This window comes from Patiria miniata, unplaced genomic scaffold, assembly GCF_015706575.1.
Source record: "Patiria miniata isolate m_02_andy unplaced genomic scaffold, ASM1570657v1 HiC_scaffold_21, whole genome shotgun sequence".
In the NCBI taxonomy this organism is placed as follows: Eukaryota; Metazoa; Echinodermata; class Asteroidea; order Valvatida; family Asterinidae; genus Patiria; species Patiria miniata.
Genome location: NW_024037060.1, coordinates 1,554,465 through 1,577,977, shown reverse-complemented (window position 1 = coordinate 1,577,977; position 23,513 = coordinate 1,554,465). Strand labels below are relative to the sequence as shown.

Sequence of the window (23,513 nt, the reverse complement as noted above, 5' to 3'; positions counted from 1 at the left end):
ACTGGGCTCTTGGACTAAAACTCAATGTATGCGGTTCGGTGTACATACAAACACATGTACATACAGGGTGAGTAAAATAAAACCGTAACCCAAATGGCAGGACAAATTTTTGAATGAAGCTTTTACTTTCAAAATCTTGGATATGAAATCCCAGTCATTAAGCTTTATTTTAGTACAAGAATCATTCAAATCAATCGATGTACTTTTCAAGTCACGGAATTTTGAACACAGCGATGCATGTGACTCGGAATTGTTTTCGTTTTGCTGAGAGTACACTTACCTTTTTTGTGTTCCGTGGGCAGAACGTTAAAACGGTGTTTGTGTTCAAAATTCCGTAACTTAAAAAGTACAGAGTGATTTGAATGATTCTTGTACTAAAAGAAGGCTCATTATGGCTTTCATATCATATCCTTTTTTTTACTCACCGCGTAGTACACCCACACACACAGTAAACACGCTGTATACCTTATATAAGTAACCCATCAACCGTGTTTCTGCATATTGTTTACGATACATACGTAGAGCTCATCAGACGTCACGCTCCTTGTCACAAAAGCGGCATTGACTCGCGCAAACAAAGGCTACCAAAAGTGAATTATTTTGCATAAAACCGTGTGTAACAATAAGGATATTGTAGCATGTTCCTGTTTTATTAGACACAGCTTCACTCCATATGACTTCATATTGAAAATTTGAAAATCGTTGAAGTTGGTCTTTAAAAGGTGACCAGTCCTAGCTGTTCCATACATCTTCAAGATTGAATGCAGTACATTGCACCACCTATAGGCACACGCGCATCATGGGCGGGTCTACACGTTCACACCCATGGCGATGGATGATCCTACTGTCTCGTTTCGTCTGGTCACTCACCTGTGTTGGTAATTTGAAAGCGTTGGGGGTCTTCATACCTCAGTTTGTCCAGCACTTCTCTACTACCACAGCTGCCGCTGGTCTCGCCTGCAGTGCCTCCGTGGGATTTGGTATGATCATAGCCGGTGAGCAGTAACTCTTTCAAATCAATCTTTTTAAGTCTGTCACAATGGTAAAACGAAGAATTGTTTTAACCAAAACTATGGCCACACACCCATTGAGTGTGATCTACCAGAAATGTATTCCTTCCCGAAAGATTCCTCCACAAAAATGCCGCTAACGACTAGTACCGTGTGGTACCGGTTGTGTACTCGCATACATTTGAGAGAAAACAAAAAGTGTCATAGGCAGGAGAGAGGTTGCTGGTCCGTTTGCCCATCCCGCAATCAGCTTAAAACACGACACGAACCAAAATTCGATTGTAGTTGAGTTGAGCTCTATAACTGCGTGTATAAAGGTGTCTGAGACTGAGCGAGCTGGATAAACGGGATGATTTTTAGAGTTGTTTTCTCTTGCAACAGGACCTTTCGTAGGTGCTTTGGTCAAGTCATGTGACCCACGCAAGCTGACCATGGCTGGAGGAATGCTGTCTGCATTGGCTACCATGGCTGCCGCATCTTCGTCATCGGTGACGCAGTTGGCAGTGTGGTTCGCGCTATCGAGTACGTACTTGAAACCTCGTATAATGAGCAAGTCACAAGTCGGTCACGAGTCTCGTCACGAGTCTCGTCACGAGTCTCGTCACGAGTCTCGTCACGAGTCTCGTCACGAGTCTCGTCAAGAGTCTCGTCACGAGTCTCGTCACAAGTCTCGTCACGAGTCTCGTCACGAGTCTCGTCACGAGTCACGTCACAAGTGACGTCACAAGTGATAGGGATGGATAAGGAATGCCTTTGTTACATTTCATCTGAACAACTTGTGATTGGTCCATAATTACGACGACCTATGGTAACTGTTAATCCCGAGTACTTTAACTTTAACTAACCTTGTCAACTCTTATAAGGTGCTACATAATGGGTCTCACATTTCTCATACTTTATTTACCTTTCTTTAATAATAGACATAATAACCAGCGCCTTGAATACCTAATTGTTGGTAGATACGTGCGCTATATAAGACTCCGTTATTAATAAAATTCCATTCTATTTAATCGGTTATTGCTATAGCTCGGTTATCACCTAAGAGTTATTATTATTTTTTTATGAAAGCTGCGTCACCCAGTAACTGAACTCTCCAGTACAACAACTCAGATATCGTTTAAAGTTCGGTCTATTTGATTTTTCTTTTAAGGTATTGGTCTGGTTTTTATCCAAGTTGCTTCCATGAAACCGTTTGTGGATTATTTCCCGGAGAACTTCGCTTTTGCCAACGGCTTTTCTCTAGCTGGAGGTACGATCGGCATGATGGTATTGCCACCCGTTACGGAGTACCTTGTCTCAGTGTACGGATGGAGGAGTGCACTAGCATTCATGGGGGCCTTCAGCCTTCACTACGTCGTGTCCGGAGCGCTTCTTAGACCTTTACCAGGTGGTGCAGGACGGTACAAGCAGGTGCCAAATGATGGAGATCCTGTCGAAACGCCAAAGCCACATAATCTAGGTAAATTCAAAGGCGGAGCGAGAAGTTTAAGTTTTCAAGACTTCAGGGAGAGTTTAAGGGATCAATTCGACGCCCATTTACTGACGGAACCCTTATTTATTGTCTATCAATTGGTGGCAGTGCTGTGCGGTGGGATCTTCACCATGTGGCATCTGTTTCTAATTCCGCAAGGCATAGAGCTCGGATATGGAGACTCTAAAGCGGCATTCCTGGCCACGTTCGCAGGTCTGGGCTTACTAGCTGGCCGCCTCGGCCACGGCACCTTGGTGGATCGTGGTCTCGTCAAGGCGTGGGCCCTCTTCGTCGCCACCTCGCTAGTTTTTGCGGCATCATGTCTGGCCGATCCTTTGATCGTCTCACCGTACGCTGCTCTGGCGGCTACCTGCGTCGTCTCAGGGATCGCTGTGGGCGTGTTCTACCCCCTGACCTACGTGATTGTGCGTGAGATTACTGGAGATCAGCACATGTCAGCATACGGGTGGCTCTTCACTTCAATCGGTGCGGGTGAAATGCTAGGAGGAGTCATTTTAGGTGGGTATTTTTTTTAAAAATACGGTTGTTGACGCCTAAATTTCCTCTTAATATTGTGCAAACCCAATTCAAAAACGAAACCGACCCGGCCAGTCCCAAAAGCGACTTCGGTCCGGTTCGGTTAAGCAAAAGTTTGAGAAACTCAAATTAAACTCAAGGGGAAAAAACAACAATAAACACCGTGACAAGGTTTTAGGGGCCAGGCACAGTCATTCTAGAGTTAAAAAAAAATCCTGAAGTGTCCAAGTTGCATACCGGTACTACATAATGCAGGGTTTTGGCTTTCCTGAATAGCCATATTAAAGGTGATATTCTAAAGTCCCATGTATACAGAACTACAAGTCCAATCGGGTTAAAACAACCTTGGTTTTATCAATGTTATATAGATGAAAAATGAAGTGACGTCGTTGTGACGTCATTATGAGATTTTTATGGAGTTTTGTATTTTTCAATATTTTCATCATGTCTCACGAACATACATGCTAAATGTGTTAAGTCATACTGATGTCATAAAAATAATTTTTTGTTCTAACGTGCCTTTCAATAATCAAAATTAGTGGTTGTTTTTGTGTGTGTGTTCACAGGATGGATTCACGATGTAAGTGGAAATTATGTGGTCGTTTTCATGGCAATTGGAGTGTTGGCTTTCACCATGGCAGCAATTTTAGTAATAACTCGATTGTTGGTATATTGCTGTGAAAGCGGTGACGAGCCACAAAGCTGAGCCACTGGAGACAATGGACAGTCATCATAAGCATTTAGAGAAAATTACTCCGAGGTTCGTTCAAGATCTCCATGGGCTATTTTCTCGTTTCATCCCGAAAATACATTTGTTTTGAAATTTGTTTTCTAGCAATACAAAAGTTTTTCACTTTTGAATGAGACATCGAACCAAAAATGTAACAAAATCTAGTTATGGAATATTTACTTTACACATTTCGAATTATTTGCGACCCGTCCATAATTTAGGGGTGTCATTTCGTGCGTTATAGACACCAAAGTAACCCTCAATTTAAGGGTATATGTATTTTCAGAGGGTTAAAACGTCAAAAATAAAAAGCAGCTCTTTTCCCCGTTATTATAAAAACATACAAGTTGAAAATGTGTTTGGAGAAAATAACGGAAAACATCGCAGAACTAGGCTAGTCAATAGACCTAAGACATAATGACGTCACGCTTTGTTTACATGTGCGCTATCCTATGGGAACCAGGTGGGGGCGCCAGCCAATCGTCCCCAGCTGGTTCCCATAGGAAAGCGCACATGGAAACAAAGCATGACGTCATTATGTCTTAGGCCTATTGATGTGTTTAAAGTGTGCTCTGTTAATGAAAAAGGTTATTTATTCGGCAAGAACACTGGATGGTGATACAAACATTTCAGTTTTGATGGAAATAATTAAAATTCATTTATTAATATTAACCCATTATTATTTTAACCTGTCCACTAAAACATAGACAGTTGTACTATAACACATATAGAATGTTGCTCCTGATTAAATATTGCGATCGTCAAGTGTTAACAAAATATATATCTATAAAATTAGGCCATGATCAATCTCAAAATCCTTCACTGCCAAAACCGGTAAAACATTAATGTCACATTAATTTAATAAGTTTATAGCCAGAAATAGCTACAGCCAATAAGTAATTTGAGTTGTTATACATGTATTAATCATGTTTAAAATAATTTGTTAAAAATACAAGTTTAATAATTTCAATATAGGTTAGGAATACGTTATCCAGCCAAAAAATTGCCACAATCTATTATTTCTATTAATAACAAGTTTCAGAATACTATTGAAAGTGCTATATACAATATTTTGCAGAAAAAGAAACGTTTCCTGATGAACGAATTTAACTTTTGAGTTATGCTTGTTGGTGTGCTTTCAATAAACAAAACTTTTTGTATTTTCGGGTTTTCTTTTGGTGCTTTTTAGTTTTACATCAAATCGAATAAACAGAAAAAAAATAACCAACAGTTTTCTAAAGAAACTACAATTTAGATGCGGTAGATAAAATAAATGAAGTTATCTGAAATCTTGGTATATCATATATACAATCCTATATACATGTAGTTCTGTAAACTACTGTAATCTATTCCAAGAAAAAGTGTTTGAGAAGCTGATTGGTTGAGAGCTCATTGACATCATAGGAGGCGTGGCCAAGTGATATTGGTCCAAAATGAACTTTCTTTAGCAAAGCAATTTTTGGCAGTGTGTCAACAATGTTATGAACAAATTAATTTGTACTTTTTTCAGAATGTCAGAAAAAATGAGTCTTCAGCTTCAATTAAAGGGGCACTAGGTCCTGAAATCCCCGAAAATTTCATGTTTTGGATTGTTTACTTATCCTATTTCAAACATGTGGTTGAAAAGAAACCAACCTAATGTCTTACCGTTCCCGAGAAAAGAGGAAAAATCCCAGGTTGTTTATATCGGACACGACTGAGTACGAATACGTTTTTTGTGTCGTGCTCATACAGTGTACGATATACACGTTGTGTGTCTCGGGAACAGCGGTGACTAATCACCAATGCAAAAAATGTGGTTTCTTCAACGTCCGCAAAAGGTGAACACTTTACGAATAAAATCACAACTAGCATCCAAACAGCTCAAATTTATGGGGTCGCAAAAGTGTACCCCGAAATTCGTTCTGGCACGCATAATACAGGAATAACACAAAAACGCCCAGTTTTGAAAGGATAGTTGTGTGGATGTTTATATCCTAGTTTTAAATGTTCTTTCCGAATAACATAATCTCGTTCAAAGAGCGTTTTGTAGCCCAATTGGGCTGTTCCAGGACCTAGTGTCCCTTTAAGACTGCTTAGAGTCTGGTTCGCTCATACCCCCCGCCCTGCAAACAGGACGCTGGGATACTCTGATGAATTCACGCTCTGATTGGTTGGACAGTGACCTGCGCGTCATCAAGGTCATGACTCTGCAAGGTTTGAAACGGCCGTTAAGTCTAATTCATTACTCTTTTATTCCAGTTTAGAGATGTTTTTGCTCGTTGAAAAGCGTAATAATGTAGGAAATTCTGTAAAACTTATCTGTCCCTTTAACTTGAATTAATTAATGGATATATAGAATAACAGGGACATTGTTAATCACTTCAACCGTAAAAAAACAACATTTGTAGCAACAAATTAAAACTTACAATAAAGTTGTTTATTGGATAATTTAAATTTATATGGATTATCATATTTAATCTTAATTTAGAGAGAAAGATAAATCTGTTGTACGAGGTAGTGCATGTAGTACATGGGAGGAAAACAGAGCAGTACGTCGAGGGTATGAAGAATATTTCTCAACTGCTGAACTTGAAAACAAATAGTCGCAGACCGAGTGCAAATACTGACGTGTAAAACTCCACAGCAAAGCTATGAAGTTCCTATATCGGCAACAACCTGCAGAAGCCATTGGAGTGACTAGAGCTCTGCCAGCTGCTTTTCTACCCAGGATACAATAGCCTGTTGAAAAGAAATAAAACGACTATATATATGTTCACATGTCATTTGTCAATCCAACACTTCATATGCCTGGTTGGCTTGAAGTTACCACTTTTTGACATGGCACTGAATGTTGCATGCATCAGGCCAGTCGTTTGTGACTAGTTATAAAAAGTAAACATCCGGGGGCGTGATAGAGACATATGTGACCCGCTCTGCAAAAATGAGTCTGATGTCGCATAATTTGAATTCAAGCTTTTGCCATTTTGAAATGGAAACAGTAAAAATTTGCTCAAAATTTGGATTTTTTTGTTTTTGTTTTATTTTGGTTGTTTGATAGTTTTAGTTCAAATATCTTACACAGAAATGTAAATATTGTAAGAAAAAGAAAAAAAAATATGAATCTTTGGTGCTTTTCTTGGTTAGTTACAGTGTATTTGTCATTTTTCAAAGCCTTTTTTCTCCATTGAGACACTTCTAGCTTTGCAAAAACTTTACAGAATGAAACAAGCACAACAATGCAACCAAATGTCCTAGAGAGGTCCGTGATATACAAAATGAAAGCTTATTTCATTCCCATTTTATTAATGTAGTTAACTCAAAATGTCAGTTTTGCCACAACAGACTCATTTTTGCGGAGCGGGTCACATATGTCCCTCTAATACTTGTTGCTGGCTCGACAACTTCAATCTCTTGTTCGTTGAACGCTCTTAGGTGCTACCATCTTTTTATATGTGTGTTTAATTGTAGAACAAGTGTATTACTATTACCTTAATCCCTTGGACCACTGGACTGCAGTACTTATCCAGGAAATCCTGATCCAGTTTTTCCTTGCAACCCTGGAGCTTCCAGCCTTCCAGCGCTGCCCCGCCGTCAAAATTCACAAAGCACAGACGCACGGTGAACTCTGTCAGAGGTCGCATGAAAGCTGGCCCTCCGGCCATCACCTGGAAAGCAGATGGGGAGAGTTGGTCCACAATCAAAAATAAACCAACAGAAAGGAATTCAAATCTAATGCAGGGTTACGTTACATACGGAACCATCAACCGAGTACTGCCCAGCCCAGCCGACACATTAAAGCCCACCTCAACCTAATCCAGCCCTGCTGATCCAACTTATTTTTAGCCCATCCATCCCACCGCATCCCAGTCACGCCCAGCCCATCACATCCATTCAGCCTAGCTCAACCCACAATGTAGTCAAGTCCAGCCCATTAAAGCCATTTAGCCCAGCCAAGCACAACTGACTCAAGCCCAGCACAGACAACCCAGTCCAGTCCATGCCATCAACCCACCTAGCCAAACTCAGCATAGTGAAGCCATAAAGTCCATCACACCCACCTCAACCCAGCCAAGCCCAGGCCATCCAACCCACCAAGCCCAGGTCATTAAACTCTAACCCTAACAATGCTAATGCGACCCATCAAGCCTAGCCCATCCAGCCCACCTCAACCCAGCCAAGCCCAGGCCATCCAACCCACCAAGCCCAGGTCATTAAACTCTAACCCTAACAATGCTGATGCGACCTATCAAGCCTAGCCCATCCAGCCCACCTCAACCTAGTCAAGCCCAGGCCATCCAACCCACCAAGCCCAGGTCATTAAACTCTAACCCTAACAATGCTAATGCGACCCATCAAGCCTAGCCCATCCAGCCCACCTCAACCCAGCCAAGCCCAGGCCATCCAACCCACCAAGCCCAGGTCATTAAACTCTAACCCTAACAATGCTAATGCGACCTATCAAGCCTAGCCCATCCAGCCCACCTCAACCCAGCCAAGCCCAGGCCATCCAACCCACCAAGCCCAGGTCATTAAACTCTAACCCTAACAATGCTAATGCGACCTATCAAGCCTAGCCCATCCAGCCCACCTCAACCCAGCCAAGCCCAGGCCATCCAACCCACCAAGCCCAGGTCATTAAACTCTAACCCTAACAATGCTAATGCGACCCATCAAGCCTAGCCCATCCAGCCCACCTCAACCCAGCCAAGCCCAGGCCATCCAACCCACCAAGCCCAGGTCATTAAACTCTAACCCTAACAATGCTAATGCGACCTATCAAGCCTAGCCCATCCAGCCCACCTCAACCCAGCCAAGCCCAGGCCATCCAACCCACCAAGCCCAGGTCATTAAACTCTAACCCTAACAATGCTGATGCGACCTATCAAGCCTAGCCCATCCAGCCCACCTCAACCTAGTCAAGCCCAGCCCATTAAAGCCATTTTAGCCCAGCCCAGGTCAACCCACTCAAGCCCAGCCCAGACAACCCATCCAGAGTAGCCTAGCTCATCAACCCACCGAGCTCAGCTTAGTATAATGAAGCCAAGTCCATCCAACCCACCAAGCCATCTCAGCCCAGTCGAGCACAGCCCATCCAACCCTCTCAACCCAGCCAAACCTAGCCAACCCACCAAGCCAAGGTCATTAAACCAATCCAGCCTAGATCAACCTAATCAAGCCCAGCCATCGCACACTGCCCACCTCAACCCCAGCCCAGACAACCCACCCACTCCAGTTCCACCCAGTCAAGCCCATCAACCCCATCCAGCTAAGCTCAGCCCATCGAAGCAGATGTTACTAACACCCCCCCCCCCCCCGAACAAAACATCAGCAAAGATTCAACAAGCATTTACTAATCCTAATGGCAAACAATGCAATTTTTCTTATCAACAAAAAACTTTTGAAGCATGAAAACTCAAAACAAATGAAGATTTCAAAGGAATGGAGAGAAACTCACCGCCACGTTTCCTTCTTTGAAGAGTGCCTCGCACATTTGTTCACAGGTCTGTATGCCTCTGGCCTCCAAGACGGCACGCAAGACCTCAAAGTCTGGGAAAATGTAGTAGCCGGCCACAGGCATAATTGCCTTGATGCCACAACCTGTCAATTCCCTGCATAACCAGAATCAAATTGGGGTTTCCTGTAAAGTCTGCACACATACCCCAATCCAACTCGGTCATTTCAAAGACAGAAAAGTGTCTGCAGTCAAACATAGGAAGAGTAGGAACACGCGCGAAAAACTGTCAATCGCAATTCTGTTTTTCTAGTTCCCATTTCTGTTCAAATAAAATGTAAAATGTTTCATTCAAATTATACCAGCTTTTTTCAATAGGTTCTGTTCAATTTGACTAAAACAAAATCATTCAAGGCAAAGTGGCTGCAATTAGCCAAAAAACGAACTTGTTGGATGCATAAGGACAATTGAAAGAAAATTATGTTCCTCTTTATCTAGTTTCTGACAAAATTTTAACAAAAAATTTGGACTTCAAACCTTCATTCCAATGATTGCTACTTCGCTGTTTTGAACACTTTGTTTTCAACTTCTTTTATTCTACATGTATAAGTTCACCCTAAAACAAACATATGTGCGAACAACTTTGTTGTTATCAAAAAATGGGCCAATGGAAAGTAAATCAAAATAACAAAATGTGGATTTCAATCAATCATTCTATTTCTTGGGCGCAGTCTCTTTTTAAAAAGGATTCTCACCGGTGACAGAACTTAGCCACAGCTCCCATAATGCATCGGCAGCCTTTGATGTATTCCTTCGTCTCTTCGTCCAGTTTGAATATCTGATGAAACATGATCATGTGGTCAAGTCAAAGGATTTAGAAATTAAACACAAACTATGCCGGCTGCTAAAATTCGAATATTTAAAAAAAAAAAAGTCACAATGTGGAACACTGCGAAAGGTTACCACCCTTTTTTTTTGGTAGCCAACCTGTGGTCGGCATTTTTTGTCAACTACGGGATAAAAAACTACGGAAGGCTAACATTGCGAAAATAAAGAATAATTTTTAATGAACCACATCAAGCTGCTTTGGGTACAAATTAATGGAGAACCAGTCATTCTGTGGCTCTAGGTTGGACCAAACTGAATTAACGAATTCAGTTTTTTTTTTTTTTCCATTAATGTTTGCAAATATATCATTGGATTATTTAAAATACAACCAAGAACAGAACACACACTACCCTAAGACTTAAAGGGAATGTAGACATGTTTGAAGTTTTGTGTTCGAAAATGCTGGAAAAACTAAGAAAAACAAAAATGTTCAAGTAGTCTGGTTCCTTGACTCCACTAAAGATAAAATGGATCAATTTACAGATGCCGGAAAATTGTAAGGTAAGGGAACCAGTCTAGCTGGCCTGCACCCGTTCACGAAGATGTAACCGATAGCAAACAAAACTTGGACTGAAAAAAATGTAAAGTTGAAGCAGTAGTTGAAAAATAGTTAGGGTTTTCCAACGGTGGTCGGCCGACCACCGTTGGAAATGTGTACAAAAATACCATTTTCTTGAAAATGACTTGACACCAGGTGCCATAATTTTACAGAATGCTTTAGACTGTCATTTACCTACATCCTATTAAGGTATTTCGCAAAAACTTGGTAGTTGTATTTTTCGATGTTTGCAAATGTTGTATATTCCCTTTAATTAAAATGCCACCTTCTTACAAAATCAGGGTGTTATGTAATGTGAAAATCTATTGCCAACCATGGCTTAAATGTAAATGAAATAGTGATGACTAACATTTGAAGCTTAAAGTGGGTTACTCTTGGTGACTGCGTTCTTCATACAATGGCGTTTCAAAACCATCACGGTCACGGTCTACATAGCAATCAATATCCTACACAGAATCCACTATTGTAAAGGAGTCAATTTCATTTCTAGTCCTAGTTATTGCCTTGTTATTTCTTAACCGCTGCAGGCTCTGGACTTTACAGAAAGTAATTGTTTACAAGCTAAAGCATGCAATCTTGATTGGGTATCTGATTGGTGCGATTCTCCCCCCCCCCCCCCCTCCACTATCCGGGCCCAATTTCAGAGCGCTGCTTATAGTTAGCTAAAAATTTGTTTCTTCTATAGCACAAAATCATGTGGAGCATAAGCACTGTTTCACGACCTGGACATGCTAACGGTTGCACGCTCATAGAGATTTCTATTCTTATGTCACTGATTTAAGCAACTTTGTTTTCTGTGGTTAAGCGTGCTTTTTTGCTGTGCTTACTGCTTACGGTATCTATGAAATAGATGGAGGCTCGGTAAGCACAAAATTGGCTGTTAAGCAGTGCTATGAAACTGGGCCCTGAACTTTATAAACTTACATGGATGGCTGCATACTGCACTGGGGCAGCAGCACATGAGTGGGTGTGACTGGATGCACTGCACACTGTCTGGTGAAGTGCAGTCAACTCCTTGGGGTAAATACTATACCCACACTATGGGAATGTAAACAGACAATAGAATACAATTTACCCATTACAAACTGTACGGTACTACAATAACAATAATAATGGCTTCTTGTATAGCACTCGTGTCCATCACAAAGTGACGCTCTTGACGCTCTTATTACCCTGGCTTTAGCACGGCTGCCATTACGGCGCTCAAGCATTGAAGGAATACCGGAGTTTAATGTAGCGCATGTATAGATATTCAAGGCACTGGTAGTTAGGCCAAAAAAAAAATAAGTCGGTCTCTGGTCAGCGCGCGCGTCGATTTTAATTATGCGCGTCGATCTTTTTTTTCTCCCAAAATGTTCCGCGGTAGCTCCAACAGCGCCCTCTATTTCCGCACCTCCTCATTTTTTTTTTACCAAAGAGCACCAAGGAATGGGAAATTACACCAAGGCAAATGATTGAAAGCACCAAGGCAAATTATGGAGGACACCAATGAACATGAGGACACCAAAAAAGCAAAATAGTACCCACCTTGTCTGTACAATCCAAGCTTGAAGAAAAAAAAAAAAAAAGCCAAAAAAAAAAAAAGCCGCGTGGCCGCATCAATGCCGGAACTTTGGTCTGACCAGAGACCGAATATTTTTTTTTTTTGGCCTTACGTCTATTTTTAAGGAAAGATGAAGTTTGTGAGAAATATGAGACCCATTATGTAGCACATTTATAAGGGTTTACAAGGTGCTGCGGCGCATATTGTTACTGGGTTCTTTAACATGCATTACACAACACACGGGACCTACGGCTTTACGCCCTACCCGAAGGACAAAGCAATAATGGTAAAGTGCCTTGCTCAAGAGCATGCAAGCACCACGTTCCCTGTCAGGATTCGAACCCATGTACCGCGGCACACGAGTCGAACACCGTAACCATTGGACCACAACACCCCACAAGAAAACCATAGGGTGCTTGGGCAGTTTTGGCATTACAGGGAGTAATTAACAGGCAGGGTAGTTTCGGTGGGTTGAGTGACTAACAGTTTCATCTTGGGCTACGTCAGAATTACTTGGCTGCTGCTGGCAGTGACACACAGCTCACTTAAAATTTCTATTTGAAGAAATGTCTGGACTGATGAAGCTTGCTGATTCTGCGCTTTTCCAATTTACATAATGCAAAAAAAAAAAGCGTTTTAAAACAGCATCATGTTCCTATTTGTGTTGAAGATGTTGGCTGAAATACACACATAAAACGTAGCTAAAAATGGTGCCAAGACTCATGGAATTATTACTTCCATGTAGTGGCTGGATAATTTGTACTTTTGAATTTTTAGCCAACCTCTTCAGACTCACCCGCCAACCTCCCGCACTGAAACACTTGGACAGGCCGCTGGATATAATGGTGCCTTCTGGGTAATACTGTAACGCAACAGACAAAAATAAAACAAACATATTTGAAAAGGAGAAATACTATTACTACACCTCATAAATATTCATGATCAAATTGGAGCTTGTCATTGGCCGATTCTCACATCAAAGAATTATCAACCTTTGGAACATTCAAATCACACGAAACTCTCTGTAATCTTTGTCTTACTACATGTACTTCATTATTCAGCGCATTGGGACTTTGTGTAAAATTGGCTTTATAAGCACCCTTTTTAGCTGTTTCGGTGTACAGCTCTTGTTTTTGTTATTTATTTTTTTCTCTCTTTTTTCCCCACTTTTTTCCCCATAGGATAAGTGTTTTCGTTCTACACAAGACTTTGGGACTTTTTTCACATCTAATCGACTTCAAACCTGGTACACACTTAGACTACCATCTGAAGATTCAGGCCGAATCATGACGTCATCGTGACGTCATCCGAAAAGTGTATATTTTAACGCCCTATAACTACAGAACCAGAAATCCGATTTGGTTCAAACTCGGTATGCATGTATTCCAGGACGTGTTATAGACAAAAATTGCAGTGACGCTACGATGACATCATCATGTGATTTTTTTATGAATCATTCCATTTTGGACCTTTTAGTCATATCTCATCAATGGAACATGGTAAATTCGAAATTCTTTTTGTGAAAGGTTTTAATTAATTAATTTTTAAAATGTTAATATATTTTTTGTAATTGCAAAAAATTAAATAAAAAATACGGTCAGATTGACTGCAATTAAAGTGGCACAGACCAAGAGCCTCGGCTTATATTTTTATATTCATGTTGCTTCGTAAGGACGACATCATTATTCATTAGACGTCATTATAAACATGGCAATTATTATGACGTCATGTTGACGTAATCATGTGATTATTAATCAGTTGATTTCTAATGTTATTCCCACCCTGGCATATCATAAATGTTAATACACGTACATTTGACTTGGATGAAACTCCTTCATGGCAGTTACTGCGAAAATGGTCAAAACAGCTCAGTGTTTGTCCACAAACACATTTCTGGTATATTATTATTATTATTATTATTATTATTGACATTGATAAGACTACTTTCACTTAAAAGAGCTAGTTTCATTAACGTATCTATGAATTGATTATGGTTATTTTTGTGAGGAGCTATGTATAATATCAATATGTTTGTTGTTTGTTGCTTTTTGTTTACCTTTGCCAGACTCAGAAAGTCTCCCTCATACTGTGTGTGTCCGTAGATCTCGTCACTCAAAACGATCACGTTGTGCTTGCGAAGAACTACACTGTAAACAAAGTTTAAAATAAATAAAAATTAAAAAATAAGGAAGGCCTCAGGCAGTGTTGTAATACAGTCCCTCACAACTCCTTCACAAGTTCCGTTTCTGGATGGGACGTAAAGCCGTAAGTCCCGTGTGTTGTGTAAGTCTGTCACAGTCAACCACAAGTCACAAGCTATTCAAATCAACTGTGACCAAGTCATTCCCTTTGAGAGCATTCATCCTGTTACTTGTGACTGGGCTTACTTGAATTGACTTCGGAGTGTCATGGCCGAGCATTTAAGAGCACCGGACTCAAGCTCTCTGGTGTTTCTAATCAGCAGAGTGTGGGTTCGAGTCCCGGTCTTGACAATTGTGTCCTTAAGCAAGACACTTTATTGCTTCGTCCTTTGGATGGGACGTAAAGCCATAGGTCCCGTGTGTTGTGTAATGCACGTAAAAGAACCCAGTAACAATTATCGCTAAGAGAAGGGGTTTGCCTCAGTGTTTCTGGCAGTGGCTGCTTAATGCGCCGCAGCACCTTGTATACCCTTAGAAGGTGCTACATAAAATGGGTCTCACATTTCACATACTTCATTTACCTGTCTTTAAAATAAATTTGTTAGCGCCTTGAGTACCTAACTGTTGGTAGATATGTGCGCTATATAAGACTCCCGTATTATTATTTTTATGTTTTTGTCATTGAGTCAATTTGAACAATGACCTTAAGCATGGAAATACTTCTTGGATTGGTAACAGGATTGACAGGGGAGACAGTTAAAGAAACATGTTGATCATTATTAAAAAAGGAAAGCAAATAGGGCTCTTCCAAAAATACTGAATATCCGAACATAAGATCATCCACCGAATATCTGGATAGCTTTTACCGAATAAAATATAAAAAAAAAATTATTGATAAATTATTGATGTAAATTTACATGTATAAGCTACGTGATTTTACATGTATAGCCTAAATTTGCATTGTTAAAATCTGTCCAATGTCAGCTAGTCAGCTTTCTCAAAATAATTACACATGTACATGTATTGATACAATACATGATATTGATGTAATACACGATATTCATAAACTGTTTTTACCGTAATGTCAATGTTCATATATTTAAAGGGAATATACATCATTTGCTTTTGCTGTAATTTTCAGAAATGGATGGAATTGGGGGATTGGAAATATAAAGCAAATATAGTTACACTGACTTTTTGGAGGTTTTGGGTTCGAAAATGCTATAAAAACCAAGAAAAACGATCATTTACCTGTAGTCTGGTTCCCTGACTCCATATAAGAAGAAACAGAGCAGTTTACATACATTGGGGAATTGTAAGGTCAGGGAACCAGTCTAGCTGGCTCGTACCCGTTCATAGGTTTGTAATCGATTGCAAACAAGTGCAATAGTCAATTGGGGCCAGTATTTGAAAAAAAGCCAGTTGTTTCCAACGCTGATCGGCCGATCAGCGTTGGAAATTGATACAAAAATACCACTTTTCTTGAAAATGACAGTATACCAGGTGCCATAATTTTACAGGATGCTTTAGACTGTCATTTACCAACGTCCTATTAAGGTATTTCGCAAAAACTTGGTAGTTTTATTTTTCGATGTTTGCAAATGTTGTATATTCCCTTTAAATATTTGATCAAATTCAAGTTCCAATAATCTAATACTAAATTACTTGCAAATGCACAGCACTAAAAGTAAAATAGTCACATATAATGGGGATTTCATTTGGAAAAAACCTGATCAATAAACGTTTTTGTTTTTACTTGGCCTTATATAATTGTGTGAAAAACTACAACATGTACAGAACATGTAGGCTGCCAGTATAGAATGTTGTTTTGGTCATACATGTAGCTAGCAGCACTGGACTGATATGCCAAATCCCTGGCTTTTGGAGCCCTGCGTACCGGTACATGTCAACACTCTGAGTACCTATGCCAATGTTTATTACAAATGATGTAAGTGCACTTTGGCATCATTTAGTAATAAACCTCCTAATTCTACATACAAGTTTTAGTAACGTTATGCAGGAGATCACGTCGCCAAATAAAGTATTTTTAGAATTCCTCACTATTGGACAAATCAGTACCTGATCAACCCTCAACGGGTGGATATGGTCTGTCCTTACAATCAATAGGGGATTTACAATAATCTGATGAACCACTTGGTTGGGGGCGTCATCATGCATTGATGGGCGTCATGAATTGATGGGGGTGTCATGGGGTACATCACACCATTCGATAAGGGCTCTGATGCATGATGAACTGATGACTAGCGTTATAAAACGATAACAATCATTACAGACGTCTAGTGTGATCAATATATGGCATTCACTCCCACACATCAAGAAAACTGGATTTATTGCCTTGAACAAACATGTGCGTAGCAAAGAACTGCAGTGCTGCATACTCCACCCTCAATACATACAAAGGTGAACCAGTCTGTATGTTTACTTTTCAGCGACAGTAGTGACATACACATGTACCTACATGTACATTTACATGTCCTTTTTTTTTCAACTTTGTCGCTTTAGAATCCATCTTTTTTTCATTTGCCCACTTTAGTTCGCATATACTGCACTTATAATTCCCTCAAGAGAGACATTTTAATTCGGTTTGGCAAAAAAATCTGCCCTTGCACGTTACTCAGTGAAACCTTATGGACAGTGTATGGAATACTACTTTTGACAGTGTTATTTCTGCATCAAGCACACACTTGAAATCTTGAGTTGTTTAACATTTTTAATCAATAGACAGCTGATGAAATGTTATCTCTTTTTTGCATCCCTGGACCACACTGATTACAGACTCATAGTATCAAGGATCACAAACCATTTTATACATTAAACATCTGACTGCAACAATAAATTGCTAGGCACAAACTATTGTTTTCACAAATGTCCGAGCCAAGTAAAAGCAAGTACTTTAGTCCCAAGAATTGGACATGGCATGATGAAATACACTTTGGTTGGAAACCACATTATATTTCTGCAAACCAATTGCAAATTTGTCCAATTGTGCTCAGCTCAGAAATGTTAGGCCATTGTTTTGAATTTGCGTATTTCAGGTCAATGATTGACCTGTCAATCTATGCATACAGCAAGCAGTATGCAGCACTTTTATTCAAGGTCTCCCGTTAGAGGATTTTTTGTTGTTGCAGATATGGCATCCATGGAGCAATTATAAAATTGGTCATAAATTGTTACATGTACATGCATAGTAATCTCCCAGTAATACATTTTCAAGGCTAGCTGACAACAGTACAAAAGTATGAGATATCTGCATACATTTTATTGCTGAACTAATGATAGGGCTTGACATGTACCGCATACACTGCATTCTGCACATACAGCCAACCACCACCAGACTGTCTACATTCATGTCTGACCCTCGGGCATTAAGTATTGCCTTTTGTCATATCTTGGGTGTACGCTCCCCCTGAAGGCATACGCTCTTCAATATACGGTATGTTTACTCCTAACAACTTTTCAATTTGTATGTTTCAGTTAAAAATAAGTGGTCGGCGGACCGCATTTGTTGCCTTTTTTCCGCGGCATAATTTGTGTTATTAAAAAAGTCAAATTTTGTGCATTTTTAAACAATGACCTTTGACCTCCAATTTTGGAAGAGTTTTAATGAACCCCAACCCAAGGATCACTCCATCCAAGTGACATTCAAATCCATCAAATTCTGTAAACAAAGAAACATGAACAATGACCTCTAATGACCCCTGCATGACCTTTGACCTCAGTAATCCGATGAAGAATTGTGTCTTTCCACCCAAGGGTCGCTGCATCCGAGTTTCGTCAAAATGCATGAAAGCATGTAGGAGTTAATAATAGTTTGTCAAAAACTGAGCCTAAATTTAAACATACATACCGGGCTACGGTCAATTTCCAATACATAAAAAATACTGCTACAAATAACCTTCTATTACATGCATATCTACTTCTGTTTGCTAGAAAAGGAATAAAACTCTCTTATTATTAAAAACTCAACTTTAAAATTATGTAAATAACCCAACGGAATTATATTTTCAGTAATAATACTAATTACTGTATACATGTATGGGAAAAGCATCAACCTACCTTAGTGCTTTCAGATCAGGTTCAGAATAACTGATGCCAGCTGGGGAAATACAAAACCCCAAAGGAATTATACATTACCACTTGGTATTTATAAGCCTATACATTGTACATGTATGTTTGCAGTGCATATCAGCCATTTACCTTCTTCTTAAATTGTTGCAGTAAGGCCCAAAAAAAATAATAGTCGGTCTCTGGTCAGACCGAAGTTCCGGAATTGATGCGGCGACGCGTTTTTGTTTTGTTTTTTGGTGGCTTTTTTTTTTTCAAGCTTGTATTGTACAGACAAGGTAGGTACTATTTTGCTTTTTTTGTGTCCTCATTATACATTGGTGTCCTCCATAATTTGCCTTGGTGCCCTTTATCATTTGCCTTGGTGCAATTTCCCCATTCCTTGGTGCTCCTTGGTACAAAAATTTGAGGATACTGTTGTAGCTTCCGTGTTAATTTGAAAAAAAAAAAGAAGGTTGACGCACATGATTAAAATCGACGCGCGCGCTGACCAGAGACCGAGTATTTTTTTTTTTGGCCTAAGTGAGCAGAGTTTATTCTGAATCTGTGCCAGTGTTGTAGTGGAGACCCTGCAAGACTATCACAAGACCTCCAGTCCCAAGTCAACTCACAAGCTATTCAAATGAACTGCAACAAAGGCATCCGTATGTCCTTGTGTATGTCCGTATGTCCTAAACACCGCATACGGGATACGTATGCGGCTCGGAAAAAAATGTGCTTGTTCAATCACCCTTTTGCGTGGTTATTTCTGGCACATTATGGGCAATGTGCATTTCACGTCAAAATGTTAAGATATGTACATATGGGTTGGTGAAGTGACCACACAAAATGATGTTATAAACATGATAAACAGCTCGATTTTCAAGCAGGTAAATGTCTAGTTTTTAAAAAGAGAGTGGCCTTTGATATTTTACTTACTTGGATTATCTGGATTGCAGAAAATCAACAGACGATTTGTGGATGTGTTGCTTTCCAAAATTGCCTAGGATTTTTATGGAATGGACAAGAAACAAAATGTAAAACAGATAATGAAAAAAAAAAAGTCAAGAACTGGACAACCATATATTGTCCCAAAATCAGTAAGTAAATGAAGGGATGTATTTAAAACTGAACACTTTTCTTCATTTACCAAATTATTCTGGCAAAAGTCTTGTTCTTTAATAATAATAATAATAATGTTAATACCGGAGTCTTATACAGCACACGTATCTACCAACAATTAGGTGCTCAAGGCGCTGGAAATTATGTCTATTATTAAAGACAGGTAAATGAAGTTTGTGAGAAATATGAGACCCATTATGTAGCCCCTTATTATAAGGGTTTACAAGGTGCTGCGGCGCATATTGCAGCCACTGCCAGAAACGCCAGGGCAATCCCCTTCTCTTAGCGATAAGTGTTACTGGGTTCTTTAACGTGCATTACACAACACACGGGCCCGATGTTAGTCCAAGTACGTGCGGATTCATGGAAGACTATTAAACCTCAATGGAATGTTACCAATCACTCGTGGTATTTTTTAGCGAAATTAAGGCCAATGTGAAAGAGGCTTTTTTCATGTTTGGGAAACAGTTACTTTTATATGTGTGGTGACTTCTAATTACAATATACATGTACTACTACAAATGTTAAACATAATTCAAATCTTGATTCAAATCATAATTTAAATAAACTGGCTCAGCACAAATCTGTATAAAGCCAGCCTGCAAAGACAGCTACCTTTTCCAAGATTTCCGGTGTGAGTTTCCAGCCGTCCTGCATGCTGGAGGCCACTTCAAAGGCCCGTTTGCCGGCCAGAACTGTCATTGGCTTGTAGGTGATCCAACTGGGCGACAGGATCAGCACGTCTTTATACATGTGCACAACAAAAATAAAGTGAGATAGTACAGTACTTTTACTCATTGTTGCAGTCAGAAAGCACATCAAAAGAAACAATCACACAATAAAAATGTGTAAAAAAAAAGTAAAATATTTGGAACCACAAGTTGTCATTCTCACCTCCATTAAAGACTTGAACCAGCAGGTAAATCAGCTGCTTAGTTCCTGGTCCGACGATAACTAAATTTGGGTCTAGATGCATTAGACCATCCAACTCAGCATGGAAGTTACAGATTTGGGCGCGCAGTTCTAGTAAACCTATTGGATAGACACAACACAAACACTGAGTTCTTGTGAAATGGAAATAGATTAAAGTCCAATCAACTAATTCTGATTGTTTTCAGACCACCAAAAAAAAACAGAGAGAAAACAACTTTCTTCACTATTAGTTAAACAAAACAGGAAAAATTCTCAATGAAATAACCTTTTTTTAATGTACATTAATTGTTTATGCAATGATTGGGAAAAGCGCAGGGGGATGACGTTGGAAAACAATACATAATTAAACAATCAAAACATTACGTGTATAACAGGTGTTTTGATGGAAGAGGCCAGACACTACATTTATGTCACAAGTTTGTTTAGCACAAGTAGTTATGCTAAACAAAATCAGGTCATACTGATATGGTGGTGGGTGAAATTTGTGAACTAGTGAATTCTCAGTGCATAGACAGAGCTAAACATATGATTTAGCTCTTTCACCGTCAAATCTTATTAAATTTGATTGTGCTAAAGTACTTTATGCCTGGGTAGTTTTTGTCGCTTACTTCACCACCCCTTGTTGTGCTGTTTATTGCGAAGCTGATTTTCTTTTTTTCACCAAGAAAACTTCCAAAACAATACTTTTTATAACGACCTTGTGATGAATTGGACACAACTTAATTGTACCTGCAACTGGAAGGTAGGCATTTTCTCCGGCGTGCTGCGCCAGAGCTCGACGAGCCCCATCAACGACGGGGAACGGCGACTGGCCAAAGCCAAAGTGATAAATGGTCTTCCCCTGGGCCATCAGTTGGCGTATCTGCTCATTGAGTGCCATGTTGGATGCCTTGCAAGAGCCTTGGAGGCGGGGCAAGATGAAGGAGGAGTCGTCGACAGTGGGGCGCGGATTCAACAAGGAGGAATCCATCTTGGATATATCACAGACACTGAAGGTGCTGGGCATCAGAATAAGTTACAAGGTTGAGAGAGAAATCTATACAAAACCAAAAATAAAACGATTGTATTTAATCCCGCGATTACACTAGTACTGAACTTGAAGCAAGCGTATACTATAATTTGAAACCCCATTAACTTCTTTTGATGCTTCCTCTTCCTGTATTGTTTTGCCTCTGAAGAATTCCTTGCTCAGGATGCAGTATCAGACCACTCTAACTTTTGGAATTTGAGAAACATTTCAAATTTATCACAAAACGCTTTTAGTGATTAAACATCTGCTGAAATCTGCTTACCGAATAGTCCGAGTAACTTGGACCCAACTTATCGCCTTTTTTAACTATCGCCAGACCATGTCCAAATGTTAAAAAAGGCTATAAGTTGGGTTCAAGTTACTCGGACTACTTACCGAATGAACCTAAAATCCTCCCAGTACAGTATCTGTCTCCAGAGCAAAAAATATTTTATCGAAAAGGTGCCGTCTATATTTTAACATAAATCTTTAATGGTGCTCTGTAAGTTCCATTGCCTGGTTCGCATTCTTCAGCTGCAAATGTAAAATGAAGTCGAAGGACGATATTTGCACCGCGAAATCGTAAAAACTTTTACGGGATCAAAATAAGCACAGCGCGTTAACAAAAATAAATCGGCACACCGTGTAAAGTGAATGGCGCCCCCAATCGCCAAACATCAGACTTGCATCAGTGAGTTGTGTTCTCCTTTCAGCATTAAAACATGTACAAAAACCATCTCCAACGCCACAGGTCGATGAGCCTGAACATGCATATAAACCATGTACAAAAAACATCTCAAACGCCACAGGTCGATTTTGCATATACATGCATTAAAAAACATCATGGTACAAAACCCAAACGCCACAGGTCGATTTTGCCTATACATGCATTAAAACATGTACAAAACCATCTCAAACTTGAACGCCACAGGTCAATGAGCCTGAACATGCATATAAACCATGTACAAAAAGCATCTCAAACGCCACAGGTCGATTTATAAACCATGTACAAAAAACCATCTCAAGGCGCCACAGGTCGATGCACTCATGCAGATTTATTCCGCGGCCAGTGCCAAACACAGGTCGACTTATTCGTTATAACTCCACAGAAATACATGAAAAAGATTCAGGAACAATAAACCACTGAAGAAGGGCCCGGTCCGAACGCTTGAGAATTATTTTGGTAAGCACTACTTATAGCCGGACATTTTTTATACCTCCATATAAATTGCATGAAATATTGATAATATGCACTTAATTCAGACGTAACTAATAATACAAATTAAAGCACGATAAATTTGGCAAAAAGGACACGTAAAACATTCCAAAATTGTAATCAGCCTGTACATTCAAAAGAAAAGACACGGATACATGATCCAGATCAAGGCTGTTGTTAATTCCAAGTTTCAAGTTCAAGCTCTGAACCGTCTTATCAATATACCTGATCCGGTTAGGATTGATGTTCATTCTGTGCCATTAAACGACGCAGATACCTGATACCTCGGGAACACGGGTAGCTGTAATTAAATGTGAAAAGCATTGGGGAAATCACTAATGACTAAACCTCACAAAGTGTATTGTAGTTTAACTGTATTTTTTCCAGATGGTTGTTGTCCACTTACATGTAATTCTATCACTTCAACACACTTTTTTTGTTTCCCAAAAAATTTTTTTCAAGGTATTTCTCTTATGAAATCCAAGAGAAAAGTGTCTGAATTTTTTTGTGATCTACACATTTCAAAAACGCACGTTTTAATTTCACATGAAAATTGTTTATTGGATTGATTACAATTACTGGTCGTCAAAATGTTAGCATTAACTGCAGGTGTTAAATTTAACACTTTCTTCTTTAGTGTTTGAATAACCACTGTTCCTGGAAGTATTTAAAAACAGTAACAAACTCCCCACCAAAATTAAGCTGAATAGCGGTCAGGCTGAATTCAACATTGATTAAAACTAAAATATTGGAAATGTAACACTGAGGATGTGTTAATAAATGTTGGAATGTAACACTAAGGATTTGTTAAAAATGTTGGAATGTAACAGTAAGGATGTGTTAAAAATGTTGGAA

The 23,513-nt window shown here is 39.6% G+C and overlaps 2 protein-coding genes across 3 annotated transcripts; one reads left to right on the top strand and one right to left on the bottom strand.

Moving 5' to 3' along the window:
* Window positions 1-484: 484 nt before the first annotated feature.
* On the top strand, window positions 485-3,874 carry LOC119729884 (monocarboxylate transporter 14-like). The gene is made up of 4 exons (XM_038202675.1): window positions 485-995; window positions 1,392-1,532; window positions 2,161-3,000; window positions 3,585-3,874. The coding sequence occupies exons 1-4, from the start codon at window positions 800-802 to the stop codon at window positions 3,722-3,724; spliced, it is 1,317 nt and encodes a 438-aa protein (XP_038058603.1). The 5' UTR covers window positions 485-799; the 3' UTR covers window positions 3,725-3,874.
* Window positions 3,875-5,934: 2,060 nt separating this feature from the next.
* On the bottom strand, window positions 5,935-22,102 carry LOC119729744 (aspartate/prephenate aminotransferase-like). 2 transcript variants are annotated; one of them, XM_038202464.1, is made up of 13 exons: window positions 21,839-22,102; window positions 21,163-21,469; window positions 20,395-20,532; window positions 20,116-20,243; window positions 19,318-19,381; window positions 18,391-18,430; window positions 14,229-14,319; window positions 12,969-13,034; window positions 11,554-11,667; window positions 9,938-10,020; window positions 9,186-9,339; window positions 7,219-7,395; window positions 5,935-6,469 (listed from the first exon to the last, which is right to left on the bottom strand). In XM_038202464.1, exons 2-13 carry the CDS (start codon window positions 21,437-21,439, stop codon window positions 6,428-6,430), a joined length of 1,374 nt encoding a protein of 457 aa, XP_038058392.1. In that variant the 5' UTR covers window positions 21,440-21,469; window positions 21,839-22,102; the 3' UTR covers window positions 5,935-6,427. The 2 variants fall into 2 exon arrangements, with proteins under 2 accessions (XP_038058392.1, XP_038058393.1); XM_038202465.1 differs by having other exon boundaries at window positions 21,163-21,431.
* Between the last annotated feature and the right edge of the window lie 1,411 nt (window positions 22,103-23,513).